Source organism: Cygnus olor, chromosome 4, assembly GCF_009769625.2.
Source record: "Cygnus olor isolate bCygOlo1 chromosome 4, bCygOlo1.pri.v2, whole genome shotgun sequence".
Taxonomy (NCBI): Eukaryota; Metazoa; Chordata; class Aves; order Anseriformes; family Anatidae; genus Cygnus; species Cygnus olor.
Genome location: NC_049172.1, coordinates 53,922,797 through 53,937,535, shown reverse-complemented (window position 1 = coordinate 53,937,535; position 14,739 = coordinate 53,922,797). Strand labels below are relative to the sequence as shown.

Below are 14,739 nucleotides of genomic sequence, written 5' to 3'. Positions count from 1 at the left end.
AAGATCACCAAGTCCAACCATCAACCTCACCACGGAGTTCCATCACTAAACCACGTCCCTAAATGCCATGTCCACATACCTCTTAAGTACCTCCAGGGATGGGGACTCAAGCAACTCCATGTTCTTCTTGTAGTGATGGGCCCAAAACCAAACACCCTGCTTGAGATGCAGTCTCACCGGTGCTACATACAAGAGGACAATCCTTTCCGCAGTCATGCAACTGGACGTGGCCCATGGGCCCAGCCTGTCCAGATCCCTTGTAGAACCCTCCTACCCTCAGGCAGATCAACGCTGCCGCCCAGCTTGGTGTTGTCTGGGAGCTCAGTGAGGGTGCGCTCGATCCACTCATCCAGAGCAGTGCCAAGCTACAAACACCAAAAGGCAAAGTAGCTCATCCTTTTTTTCTCTTTAAGAATAAAATCCCCCTTCCTTCCCCACTCAGTCCGGTTCTGTCACAGCCATGCCTGTTCCCTTGCACAAGATATTCACAGAGTTCTGTATCTGGGTCCTGTGCTTTATGTTCTTCAATCTGAAACTTAACCCACTAATACTCTCAAATTCTGGACTTCTAGACATCTCAGGATACATAATTTTCTTCCTTGCAACCTAATTTTAACAGAGGTCCTATGACCAAGATGTAATGTAGATCTCTGAAGGCACCAGCAATTCAGTCCCTCTTCCACAGGACTATACCAAGTGCGCCAGATTTTATTTCACTGAGAAATATTTACTACAATATTTCAAGCACAGTTTAAAAAAAATAAACATTCAGGTTATATCTTTGTGTCAATCTCAAGTGATTTCCAGTAAACTAGGCTAAATTTTTCCTCTAGTAAAGCAGCATAGACAATTCTGTAGAAATAGCGTTCTATAACAAAAAGTGAAATATATTGACAACAAATAGAAATCATAAAGTATTTATTGGTTCATCAAAAAAAAAAAGAAAAAGAAAAGAAAAGAAAAAAACTGCATTAGAAAGGTTCTTAATCTCTTTCTCCACAACTCTGCCCCTCAGCCACTGGCAGGTTAATATTAATAGCTGCCCTCAGGTTAGCCCAGAAAAGGGCACGCTTGCTCCTCTCCTTCGGCCACTCCAGGTACGTTCTCTTTGCCATGAGAGCCTTCAGCTTGTGGTACCTCGCGGGGATAATATACGGAGGAATTGGCTCCAGCAAAATCAGGATTAAGCTGTTGCAGTTCTCACTAAACAACTTGTGATGGGCAAAGTACAGCTCGTAGTGACACCACTCGCTCTGCACAAAGTTGGGAGACAACACGAAGATTGACTTGTAGCTCTTGTCTATGCAGTTTATGATATTCTCCACAATGCTCTTGCCGGGAACAAAGTTTCTCTCGTGCTGGCACAGCTGCACGCTGCCCTCCCCCTTCTCCAGGTTCGGGATCAGCTCGTTCTTCACCCACACGGAATCGCGCTCGCTGTAGGAAATGAAGGCGTGGAACTGCAGGACGGTTTCCCGCTCCTCGGGGCACTCGTGCCAAGCTCTGCGCTTCGTCTGCGTCCACTGCCACAGCATGCGCACGTACCACGGCACGTCCAGGTAGATGCACAGAAAGGCCACCACCCCCACCAGCACCAGCGTCAGCAGCAGAGCTGTCACCAGCAACAGGGTCGTGTTGCAAGCGAGCTCAGTCAAGTGGAAGTCCTTCAGCTGCGTTCCCCTCAGGTCCTCTGGGTACTCGCACACGTACGCCTCCGGCCAGCCGGACAGCTTCCCTCCAGACTGCCTCTCAAGACGCATGAAGGCCTGCAGTTCACAGGAGCACTTGAACGGATTGTGCCCAGCTTCCAGCTCCCGCACCCTCTGGCAGCTCTCAAAGAAGTCGGCAGAAGGGGTGAGGATCGAGTTCATCTCCATATTCAGGAACTCCAGGGCCGAAAAGCCACCGCACCCCGGCAGGTCAGCCAGCCTGTTCGACGCCAGGTTCAGCTCTTTCAAGGACTTCAGCTCAGCAATCCCCTGGGGGACGCTGGCGATCTGGTTGTTTTGTAGGTCCAGTTTGTTGACATTGACTGGCAAGCACCCAAACACCGACTCTGTCAACTGATTTGAGGACAGGTCCAGCTCCATCAGAGACTCGGTCCATTGGCAGTGCTCCTCGGCTCCATCGTTACGCAGCAAGTTGCTGCTCATGTCCAGATACCTCAGTGATTTCATATACCTTGTCATGGAGCTCACCTTGGAAAGGCTCTCAAATTTATTCTTCTGCAAGATAAATGTCTCCAGTTGAATTAATTTATCACAGTTTTGAAAAAGCAGATCTGTTAAATCATTGTTTATAAAATTTATGTATCTAAAGGGACTGTCAAGCGAAGGACATAGCATATGTATCATCTCTGATTCTGCTACTGTCAAGGCTTCAATGTTCATGTTTGCAAGTATCTGGTACAGGTCATCCTGTGAAAAGTATAGATCTGTGACTAGGATGTTCTTCAATGCCAGTGCTTTCATGGAAGTACCCGAATACCTGAAGTTATAATATTCAATGTCTGACAACTGCGTAAAGTTGTTGATATTGAAATATTCAATGGATGAGTGCCATACAGTCTGAAGAAGTTCAAGAAAAATATTCCAGTCCACTGACACATTTGTCAGTGTCAGATTTTGTAGCCTGGAGCCTTTTCTGAAATCAGACAATAAAGTTATTAATTTTTTTACATTGCCATTTGTGATTTGTGACAATGACAGGCTTTCGGTAGTATTTTCTATTATAACCCAATTGTAATCAACTTTGGACCGCTGACGATTTTTATACAACAGTGGAAGGCTCGTGATGCTTTTGTCAGAACCACCTTCTGGAAAATTATTAGAAACAGATGTAAAGAGTTCATTTTCCACAGACAGGCTGATATTGCTCCAAAAAGTTAATACAAACAGACACTCATAAACAAAAAAGTTTCCGAGATATCTCATATTCTTTGTCATATTGGTTTATGGCTCCTTGCAGATGTTCAATATTTATACACCCATCTTTATTCTAATCCTGTAACAACAAAAAAAAAAAACAACAAAAAACAGATCATATCATTAAGTGTATATCCAACAGCCATCATAGAACAACTTTTTTAAGGTTCAAATTTTCTGCTTCTCCCTTTGACTCAGAAAGCAATTATTATAAACCTATTATCATTCAGGAGAGGCATTCCTGAATTATTTATTTAATTTTATTATTTAAATAAGTGTATTTAATTTTATTAAATAATTTTATTATTTAATTAAGACATTCCTTCATTATTTAATTATTATTTGATGGTGCATTTTCATGCTTTATGATAGGATAATCAGGGGAAAAAAAACAGGAACCATATCTCTCTCCTGTTCCACAGCAGCGTTTTGATTAGGTTAAATAGTGGACATGATGAAAACACTGGGTAAGGTGTTTTATTTTATTTTATTTTTGAATTAAAACAGAGCAGCACCTTCAGTATTGAATGCCAAACACTTGGGTTATTGTCTTGGCAAAGACATAAACCAGTCTCTCTTTACTTCTGTACAACGCTGGTCAGAAATTCCATCTTAGCTGAGGTCTAAATATGGAACTAACTCCAGTGGAACTAATCTATCTTTCTGGTTTAGCATACTATCATGTATTAACATTTCAGTGATTCAGGAATCAGAGGAAATAATCTTAAAAATTACTTTTTCACTTTAAAGCTTATTCTGTACATCATACTTCATTTCTCAGCTGCATATGAAAACAAATTATCCAAAAAAGAAAGGGAAAGATAGGAGAGAGAGCACAAAACAGAACATGGGCAATTCATATTCTCCACTGTCATGCTGATAAGCCTTATGGTGGTGCTCTATGATTCTTTGTTTCTGTCACTATAGACAAGAGAATTCACATCTAGTTTGCAAGTGACACTTTGTACCGTTGTTGCGTACAAGCCATACTACTGTCTGTTCCTGACTGAAGAGGTAAAATCTTAAAGTAAGCCCTTGCTTCTATCAAATGTTCACTCTTGTTTTAGATTATAGCAGTTTAACCACCTGAATATAACACAGGCATAACTCTACTGAATACAGAATCAGATGCACATTTAATTAACGTGTAAAAACTGCCATAAATTAGAGCCTGTTATTGGTATCTCTTTAATTAAATGACAGTACACTGGCCACTGGCATAGTCTGAGTTCTCCTGTTCTGCCTACATACTATAAAGATTAGGCATATGTTAAAAAGCAAAAGAAGCATTTTACCATAGACTGCACGCCATTAGTCCTCACTTACCACTCTAGTGCAATCACTTACTTGAAGATGAATATATTCCCCAAATGTCTTGACAAAAGTAGCCAAATTAAGTCATATATTGAAGTTGTTTCCTTCCTTTTTTTTTTTTTTAATATATTTATCTATTTACTAAAAGGCGATCATTATTTTTTTCTGAAACCTATCAAGAACCCTTTAGGAAGATGATGGCACTCAACTTACAGTGGTAACAGACTTCAGTGAAATCCAAGGTGAGTAGAAGTGTTCATTTATTGCTCATCTTCTGTACTAATTTTTCTGTTCCAAAACCATTTGTAACATTTCTGCAGTGAGAAAATACAAGCAAAATTAATTACTGAAAAGTGAAAGTGAAAGAAAATAGTAAATACAAGTGCTAAATTCAGTGAAGCCATTTAGGAACTCAGGAAACTCATACAACCTCCTATCTCACAGACAGACATACACACACATTTACAATGTTCTTTCATCCTTGAGTAGCAACTTCCTATTACAATACTGATTAATTACTGTAAGATCTATTTTATAGTCAAAATTACCAGTCACAACAAGGAAAAATGAACCCCCAACTATTGAGCTCCATCTATTATGATTCCTACAAAGACAATGCCTTTACTCTTCCACAAGCTCTATTAAAAAGAACAGGTGAATCCTTAGGACTTCTTGAGAGTTCTCAATAAATACATCTACACATTAATAAATTAACTTAAAAGACACCAGAACTACCAGCATGCCCTGATACTTAAATTCTCATTGAAACGCCTAAAAATAAGCTTATTATTTAGCAATACAAACATTTGTTCTGCTATCACCTACCTTAATGGGAAACTTCAGAGCATTTTGCTCAGTAAGTGCTAAGTCACGTAGCTTTATCCTCGTTTGTGAGGCATGCTTCTGAGAACTGAGGTTTTACTTCATGACCTCCTATAAGCAGCTCTCCTCAGTGATTCGTAAGTTTTGTTATGCTTCCCGTGCCAACAGTAAATTTTTTTCTTCAGCAAAGGAAGTCTGGTGACAGAAATGATGCTGCAACAAATCTCGGAACTGCAAAAGGGTATGCTTTGCCTGAAAACGAAGCAGCAAAAAGAGGAAAAGGCGTGAGGGATCCGACTGTGACCAGAACCGCAAACTGTTTGCCAAGAGCCAAACCACGGCTCCTCACAGGGCTGCGGGCAGCACTGCAGGCACTTACTGGAAGTTTGCGTACGCACCTCCCAGTTACTCTCGGCTGCATTTCCTGGAAATGCAGCCAAGGTGCGAGGTGTCACCTGAGAGGCTAACTCCCTGCTGTGTAATCCTACAGCCGCATATTTCAGCCCCTTTCTGCCTCTTGAGGCGAGTGGGGCCGTGAGGGGCGGTAATGGCAGCCGGGGCGACTCTCCCCGCGGCGGGGCAGTGCTGCCGGCGCGGCCGGTTGCCCGCAGTCCCGGGCGCAACACGCAGCTGCCTCGATGGCACATGAGGGAGAAAGACTGAGGGAAGAGCCCTCCCTCCTCCCAGCGGCCCGGCCCGGCACAGCACGGCCGGCCCGCGGCCGCCCGGCCATCGCTTCCTCCTCCCCCCGCTGCTGTCGACGTGGCGGGGCGGGGAAGGAGCAGGGGGCGCGCCGGTAAGGGGACTGCTGAGCGGTAAGGAGCACGGCGATTTCTTGGCTTGTTTTGTTTTTCCCTGACACTTTTCTGCGGGCTCCTCACTAACAACTCAAGCCCGGAGGGGATTAGACCAGGAGAAGAAGAAAAAAAAAAAGAGGAAGAAGAAGGGGGAAGCTGCGGGTTTGAGGGAGCGGCTGCTCCTGCCTCGCCCTGCCCGCGGGGGCAGGTGGCAGCTGGGAGAAAAGCGACCCCGGGAGGGAGGGCGGTGTCGCCGGGGATTTTGCCCGGGGGACAAAAACAAACAAAAAAAAGTTATCAAGTTATCCCTGAGTGAGGCGGCGCCAGGCGCTTTCGGGGCGGGATGAAACTCCGTGGGCGGCCACCGCACCTCAGAGGTGCCGCGGAGCCTGAGGGGCTGGTGGTCGCCTCTGGCCTCGACGCCTTCTTCTGGATCCGTCAGGGGAGAGGGGCTCCCTCACGACAGAGCTGTCGCGGTCATGTCACGTCGATACAGCCCGCAGCGACGCCTTGCCCCAGGGTTAAGCACGAGTGGACGGCTTCTTGGTTTCTGACTGATTTGGGGAGTTTGCTGTTAGATGTTCGGGTCCCCAAAAGCAGGCTTAGCAAAGGACTTGCAGGGACCACAGCGGTCCCCAGAGATGAGCCAGCCCTGCCACTATCCGTGTGCACATGTGAGCCTTTAAAATTTGTACTGGTGTTGGGTATTTGATCGTTCAGATCCAATCCCAGTGCAAAACTGTGATACATGTATCTACAGGTTTTACTGGGTTTAGCAGAGGATCATTGTAACTGACATGAGTAGAAGCATTTTCTTTAGGTGATGCTACCCATCACACAGAGTACTGTAAAATTATAGCAATATTTGTCTACATTATTTTATGGTTTTTGCTGTATTCGTAATAGAAAACTTCAAATGTTTGTAGCAAATGTAAACATTCTGACTTGTAAATGCATATTTGCTAAAGATAATTAAGTTACAGCGTAAGCTAAAGTAATGTAAGTGGCATCAAGTGTTTATTTATTTATGCCTCTTGTTCACTGATCATAAATGCTATTCTCGGTACTGTTAAAACAGCTGCTCTAATTCAAATTAGATGAACAGGCTGCTAAGGCCACAGCTGTACATGATTCTACAGATTTTAATAAAAGGTACTAGTATAAGTACATGCTTGACAGGCAGGTGTCTTACTAATCCCAGTTATATTCTGCTTTTCATCCTCTTTTCTTGTTTGCCAGTCTCTTTTAGAACCTTAGTCATTCTAACAGGTACGAAGTTCTGGGCTGTTTTTAGTTCAAATGGGAGTCAGTGAAAAGACAGCATCAGCAGACATGGTTGCTTGAGTTTATTTTCTGCCACTCAGCTCTGCATGTAGACAAGACCTTGCAATGGCAGCTCTCTGTCAAGGTTTGTCTTTCAAGTACAGTGCCAGGCATACTGTTGTTGTCAACAAGTAAATAGTAGTAATCGCTACTAAAGTCCAGTGCTCTTGGCCTCTGCCAGTGCCGCTTCTTAATCAGCTGCAGAGCTTGCTCTGTGGCCATTTCTTTCTCTGTGTGGGTCCTTAGTGCAATGACTACAATGTTGTGGAGAATGCTTGGAAATATATCAATAACTGTACCTCATGCAAGCTTACCTTGGCTTCAGAATTGAAGTTTAATCACACAGCTTAATTCCAGAACTGATCCCTGACATTTTGGGAACAGGTGAGAAGTGTTACCCAAACAGTAAGCCTTTGAGATAAGCAGTACAGACTCTATGTGAGCAGCAAATGTTTCCTATCTATGAATTGGCTGCAGGGACCATGGCCTGTTGTGTTTTCAAATTACAACCCATCTCCAATACGTTAATATTACTGTAGCTTTTACTGGTGCTTTTTTCAGCTCCTTGGCATCTTTCTCTCTATCAGTCAGAAGATTATAGGAACATGTGTAAGTGGAGGTGATGAAAATAGGAGCAAGAACTGCTTGGCCATTATGTTCTAGAGCCATTGCAGCTCAGATTATCACATTTTCCAGTATCCCATCTATACACCTAATAAGGAACATAGGAATTAACCATGTGGAAGCTCTTATAGTTGACTTCTCCAGGCAAATGAATATCCTTTCTCACTCAACAAGCAATATTTTGGAAAACAGAAGAATAATGCCGCTCTTTGTACTTGAGTGCAGTCCTGCAAGGTGAATAGAGTATTCAAAGTATAATCGTGTCAGGGCCAGCATGCTGTATATACCACAGGGCTCCGTGCTTCAGGAGACCTTACATCAAGGCTATGGTTTTTTTCAGCAATAGCTTTTGGGAAACACTCCATATTATATGATTATTCATCTAAAAAGACTAATTTATTTTCCGTATTCAGAATTGAAAATGTCTGAAGACTTAGGTGATGGCATCCCACCCGAAGAAAAACCTGAAGTAGTGGAAATGCCCAGCAATGATGTATTGCCTCACGAGTCAGTACCAGACCTTGTGGAGGCTGAGATCTTGCCTGCATCTTCACATGAGGAACATGTACAGGCTGCTCAGAGTGCCAGTAATGGACAGAAAGGAGATGTATTTATTAATGAAAATCCTTTGACTGAAAACATAGCTGAAAATCTGCCTTCCAATGGAGAGCTGGCTGAAGACATGCCCACTGAGTGCAATGAGACTGTAAGCCTTGATGCAGAACCTGAGTCTGAAGAAACACCACCTGAACAAAGCAGTCCGGTGAGTAATATTTTCATTTCCATAAATGTTCTCCCCTCCCTGCTCTGTAAGAACAGAGTTTTGTAAAATTTGTATACTGCTTTTTACAAAAACCCAAGGAGTTACATACAGAGAACCTGCATGGGAATAAAGTCAGTCAGACTGCAGCACCAAGCCTTTGGAAACTAGGAACAGTTGAATTTCTCTTCACAGGGTGATATTAATTTGGTCTCTCTAGCTTGGTTGCAATTAAACTATGCCAGAGCTTGTCTTACTAAGAATCTAGTCCATTTTGAATACTCTTATAATTTATCTGGTTTTCTGTACAAGTGTGCTTCATTCAGTTCACAGAACAAACCTGGAAGAGGACCGAACTTAAGCTGCATATGCAGCACTGAGACTTGTGTTTTCCAATTTTCAAGACATTAGCCTCACAAAAATAATCCATCTTTCACAAGATTTACTGAAACTGGCAGTCTTCATTCTAGGCCAGTATTGTTTGATGTGTGATCCTCCAACCTCTGGGAGTCCTGAGCAATTGTAAGAAGTTAATTAAAAAAGAAAAGTGCTTTTTTTTACAGTCTACATGACATTCAATGCATATGATGACATAGCTAAAGATATTTATATCTCCGCTGGAACATTTTCAGGTATCCACAAATTGGAAAAGGTTCAAATGCATTTGTTTAGTCCCTCTACCAGTAACAGGGCCCTGCCTCCAAGACGTTACAGGGGATGTATACAGTGCACAGTGCAGAGCTGCTTGGGATACTTCAGCTTTTGTTCATGAGTTAATTGTGCAGAGGCAATAAGTTACATGCAATTGAGACAACAGTTCCTTAATATGATTTAAATATGGAGTAGTGATAGTTGCTCAATTCCACATGTTAATGGAAAAAGGTGGGCAGCGCCTCTTCTGGCTGTGTTTTGATTGAACATAGTTGTTAGGAATTCCCTGTGCACATCTACTGGGTTACACCTATGAGGAGACTCAGGCAGAGAAGCCTCTATCTCTGGTTCCCCATGGAACAAAGAAAGGAGATGGATGCCTGCCTATCCCAAAGAATAACCACAATACATTTGCATGGCTTTGTAAGATTAGGTGCCTGAAGAAATATTAGGACATCCATAAAGACGTCCCTAGAGTTTTATGCGCTTTCAGGAATAGGTGCTTTGAATTAAGCTTCCTGTTTTGCTTTCTTGTGCACAGAGATTTGAATTTCACATAATACCCAATCTAACACTGTCTGTAAGTGATTAGGATCCCATTAAGAATCTGTTGCTCTTTTAGGAATGAAAATAACTTTAAAAATCTGGCTTCTAGCGACCAAACTCTGAACATGGAGGCAATATAAATCAGTCATTGTAATAAAACTACAGAAGTGCATGTCTGCCCAGGGACGGTATATGTGAAATAAGCTAGAATGACACTTCACTGTGACACCTAGTTCTTAACTAATCCTCAGTACAGACACTCTTGTTTCTCATTGCAGTTGTAGACACATTCACTGAACAGTCAGTCCTTCCCAGTCAAATGTTGCAATTCCTTAGCTAGAAGTTACCATACAACAGCAGATCCTGCAGAACCCATTACGTGGCCTTTCAGCTCAAAGCCTGCGGGGTTGGTTTAACCCGCTACAGAAGACTGAATTAGCCTACCTGACTTTGTATTGAAATAGCCAAATGATTGGTGTCGCAGATTTTAGAGTGAGCTTGATGACCATAGTCTGTTCCTGGAGGGAAGAAAAGGTGAGGTGGGAATAGAAACAGTCTTGCACTGTAATAAAAATGATACCTTTATGCATGGACTACTTTGCACAAAAGCTTAAGCATCTCTTAGAGGAGCTAGCAGCAAAGTTTTTGTCAGTAGTCATTCAGGGCTATTTCTCTGTATGTTTTGACTCTAAAGAATCATTCTTCAGAAGGCATCACTGTGATACATGACTTCTAGACAGTAAAGTAATATATTTGTTCTTGTAGGCCACAGACTCCTCATCTAAAGCAAGTAGATGGGGAGCTTGGGGTACCTGGGGCAAGTCTCTCCTGTCATCAGCTTCTGCCACAGTGGGTAAGTGTTTAGTCAGTAAGCTATATGGAAATAAATAATAATTTTAATACGCTATTAGACATGTTAATATTGTATCTTAAAAATAACATCTAAAGGCAAACCTGCTTGTCTTGATTAATAAGATTTGTAGACAGTTTTCTCCTGATGGGCTTGGCAAGCTGATAGTGTGCCATGATTTTTTTTAAAAGGATGAAGGACATTCCTAAACTGTTAGGGCGTGTAAATACTTTTCCAGGTCAAATTATGGACAATGTAATAGGTTTGTTTGTAAAGTGGGTGACTTATCATTGTGTCTGCTTCACAGAAAGGATGCATAATATGATGCAATGACTATCAGTTGTGGGTTTTGAAGTCAAAGCCTTCCATCCCCAAATCACGCACATGTGTTTGTGGTTTATGCATTATGACTTCTAACTGTACAATGTGAATTCACTTCTCATAAATTATTCTGGCTTTCACTGACACACAAGGAAGCTGGTAATCTTATCACACCAGAGTTCAGGGAGTAGAGCAGCATATCAAAACACGGACCCTGTACTCCTTCTCCCTATATGCTCATTTCCAACAGTATGTCAGCCCAAAATATACTCACGAAGACTTCAGGTAAAACTTAATCATTATACCCATTAAAAACTCACACAGACAAGAAGTGAAGCATGCAATAGATAGTTAGCAGCAGGAAATTGTTTCTCACAAAACAGCTACTAAGCTGTTAGCTAATGAGTTCTCATCAAGGATCCACAAAATACCTTCAAAGGATGAACCTTGGAATTAAAATTAATCTCTAGTTACTAAAAATAATGGATTTAATGGAGTTATGGGGTTTGTGATCCCATAGAAGGTTAAATAATTCTCCTCCTAATCCTTTTTTGTTCAGTGGGCAATAAATTATTTCTGTCTATTCCTCAGAGAAGGAGGGAACTTCCCTATCATCTCTTCTTTCAGTAACACCCACACTCAGGAGTTCATAATTATCTTTTCTGTCAGACAGTCTGCCAGTTAACATGTCTAATAAACTTAGAATGGGTTTCTAAGATGTCTTCAAACTGATTTAAATAAAGGCTCCTGCTGAAAGGGGCAGGCCTGCCCTGCACTACCAATGTATTTCTCCTCATATGCTAACGATAGCTTTCGTGTAGCAATGTGGGGAGCTGGATTCCGGGACTGATTTTGCAAAGTACCAATGAAGTGCGAGCTGGTTCTTCGCCTGGATTGATTTGCAAATTCCTTAATCTGGTTCACCTTTTAATCACCTAAATGCTACTGCTAGTGTGAGTGAAATGACGAGAACAGACATACAGATTGGGATGAGGACAGCATAACTAGCTGTGGAACTGCACAAGAGTTTGTATTAAACAATAAAATTCGGTGCTTCTCTTTCAGACTTGTAGATGGGCCTTTGTGTTGAAAATTTTGCTTATTTTGTTCCCAGCACCATTGGTAGGTGTAATAAAAGGTGCTGCTTTCACAGATTTCTATGAGCCTTGCCTCTCGTACATTCTCAACATAACATTGCTACAACAGCATTCTGAAAATAATTTGTCTTAGTGTAAATGACAAAAGAGGGAAAGTTATCTGCGTGAAAGTAATTCTGCAGTTGATCAGTTGAAATTGTAATGGTGATGGATTAGTTCAGTTCATTTTTATAGCTGCAGCAATGGGTTTCTTGGAACACAGCTATTCCAGGTGATTCAGTTTCACCTATGAGATAGCCCCAGTTATAGTCTGTTCAGGTTTTGCAGTAAGTAGTATTATATCAGATGGAGATTCTAATGTTCCTCGTGAGTTCTAATATGATTTGTTACCAACAGACATTGTTTTTTGCAGGCTTGCAGTGGCAATCCCACTTAGAGTCTTCTATTTCTTAAAAGTCTTGGCTTCACAGAGCAATCAGTTTAATATCACAAAGCATATACTTTTTCTGTGGGGCAGCATAGCCTTGGATATTTTCGTGCAAAACTGACACAAGCTTGCCTGAAAGTGATGAATACTGTTGGAAAAGGTTTGGGAGACAAACAATAATGTGCATTGTATCCCCTCCATCCCTTCTTTTTGCCTAATAAGTAAACAAGACATACTATTTACAGCTGTTTGCTGCTTTTGTCTATGAAAGCTGCTGCCAGCACTGTATATCTGTGAATTTCCATGGGCTATTTTATGATATGACCTTTTACACCAAATAAAGTATTGGTTAAGATACATTAAAAAGTCATGCTTAATTGATATTAAATACCACCTGACTGTATCAGCATTGTTACTAATTTTCACTGAGTATAAATATGCAAACAAATTTGTTGTCTAGGCAGTCTGACTTGATAAGACTGTGTGATGTCTATTTAAAGTAGGTGTATGATCACCATATATATATTTGCAGCATTTATGTTATTTTAAAATGAGCATGGTTGGAACAGTTACAAGTTGCAAAGGAGCGTCCACAAGCAGAAAAGAAAACAAGAAAAAAATAAAATTATTTTTACCCGTCAATTACTGCAACTGGGAAGGAGTCTAAAAATCGATGGGTAGATACACACCAGCACTTCTGCTGTTTTCTCTTCCTATTTTCTGGAATTTACAACTTAGACTTCCTGACCCTGGGGTCAGGGTAGGATTGAGTTCCCATATTCCTATCTAATAACTGTGGATCTAACTTTTCTGTATGAATTTATTTAATAAAATAGGCATTGAATGAAGCAGAAAACAAATTGACATTCAACTATCCTATAGTCAGATATACTAGGTCTCTCTGGTTTTCCTTATAATAAATTCTGAGGCTGATATGGATACTAAGTCTTAATTAACAGCATTTGAATTTATTACTTGGGTTGCTAAATCGAACATTTTAATACAGTTCGCAGAACTCAAGATAACTTAAAATGCTACATACATAATCTTAGATTTGCTCTAGGAAATCAATACAGCAAGTAATAGTGTATATCCCTGATATGGAGGGCTTGTTTCCTAGTAGTATGTTATGGAAATTCATGCTTGATCCTGGTACGTATTTACTGCCTGCCACTATAATAGACAGGATGTTGGGCTGGGTATGCCACATATCTGATTCAGTGAGAAACAGAAGAAAAAAGCTACTGGGAATTTCTGTGAGCTTTCTTCTTTTTATTAAATATTTATTATTCCCCTCAAAGTTACTCTATTTAATATCTGAGCAATTCAACCAATATCAGAGCAGCTTCATCTCCTGTTCTACATCAGAAAATGGATTTGCCATGATCCAGTCCGTTTAATGTTGCTTATTGCTTTAGTGCATGGTATAATGGTATAAGTAAAGCTGCTCTTCTGGAATTAGACTTATCAGCAACACCTTCAGTATGTGATTTTTCTGTCTGTCATTGTTTCTGTATAGCACAGCTGTATGCCTTCTGAAACATGACAAATATTTACCGTTCATTTTTTTTCAGAATTGTACAATGTAAAAATAGCAGAAACAATTTGCGATGGACTAGATAACATATTAAAGGCCTAACCAAATACATTCAGCCTTTACCAAATACTTTTTTTCTCTTTAAGACTGAGCTGAAACAGTTGTTCAAGGATCCCAGTTGCATTATTCATCAAACCCTGATTTAGAGCCCCCAAACAGATTAGCATTTTTACCGCATGTATATATGTTTAGCATTGCTGATTTTAGTTTCCAGCAATAGTTTCCATATAATCTTATCTTATCTCTCTGTAACTACCTGCATGCGTAGCTATTGATTGTTTTGGTGATGGTTTTGTCTTCTGGACAAAATGTCTGTTGTCTTTAAAGTGACTGACGTTTTTTGGATCAAAACCCCTTCCCCTGGCATTTCTGCCTGTGAAAGGCTGATGTGATCCTCCTCCACACAACTGATAACACAATGCCTTTGGGAGTAGCAGCAGTCACTGCCTGAACCATGCTCAGTGTCTGACACTAGGTGTCACACTAAGAAAGTTATTGAATCTGCCTTGTTACTGAGGTGAACGGGGTTTGTTTTGTTTTTAAAGATGTAAGAAGTTTGGCTGTCCCCTCTGTGAAACCACAGTGGAGCGGATCCACTGAAATAGTTGCTGGGATGATAGAATGCAAGAAGTAAGCTCGCTGTGATCTGGAGACAGAACTTGTGGTTATTGTCATCTTTAAATTGT

At 41.1% G+C, this 14,739-nt stretch overlaps 2 protein-coding genes across 6 annotated transcripts in view; one reads left to right on the top strand and one right to left on the bottom strand.

The window, feature by feature from the left end:
• Positions 1 to 903: 903 nt before the first annotated feature.
• LOC121070123 (toll-like receptor 1) lies at positions 904 to 5,202 on the bottom strand. The gene is made up of 3 exons (XM_040556776.1): positions 5,064 to 5,202; positions 4,452 to 4,552; positions 904 to 3,003 (listed from the first exon to the last, which is right to left on the bottom strand). The coding sequence occupies exon 3, from the start codon at positions 2,943 to 2,945 to the stop codon at positions 984 to 986; it is 1,962 nt and encodes a 653-aa protein (XP_040412710.1). The 5' UTR covers positions 2,946 to 3,003; positions 4,452 to 4,552; positions 5,064 to 5,202; the 3' UTR covers positions 904 to 983.
• A 565-nt stretch (positions 5,203 to 5,767) lies between these two features.
• FAM114A1 (family with sequence similarity 114 member A1) overlaps positions 5,768 to 14,739 on the top strand; it is a 37,031-nt gene continuing 28,059 nt past the window's right edge. For 4 of the 5 annotated variants that reach the window (XM_040556780.1, XM_040556778.1, XM_040556779.1 and 1 more), the window contains exons 1-3: positions 5,768 to 5,875; positions 8,218 to 8,567; positions 10,527 to 10,614. In XM_040556780.1, the coding sequence (XP_040412714.1) occupies positions 8,226 to 8,567; positions 10,527 to 10,614 (430 nt within the window). In that variant the 5' untranslated portion in view covers positions 5,768 to 5,875; positions 8,218 to 8,225. Of the gene's footprint in view, positions 5,876 to 8,217; positions 8,568 to 10,526; positions 10,615 to 14,739 lie in introns of those variants that run through there. The other variant, XM_040556781.1, reaches the window with a different exon arrangement.

What these genes read in the sequence shown, in the direction of transcription:
- LOC121070123 (XM_040556776.1), bottom strand. Translation starts at nt 2,945, where the DNA reads ATGACAAAGAATATGAGATATCTCGGAAACTTTTTTGTTTATGAGTGT.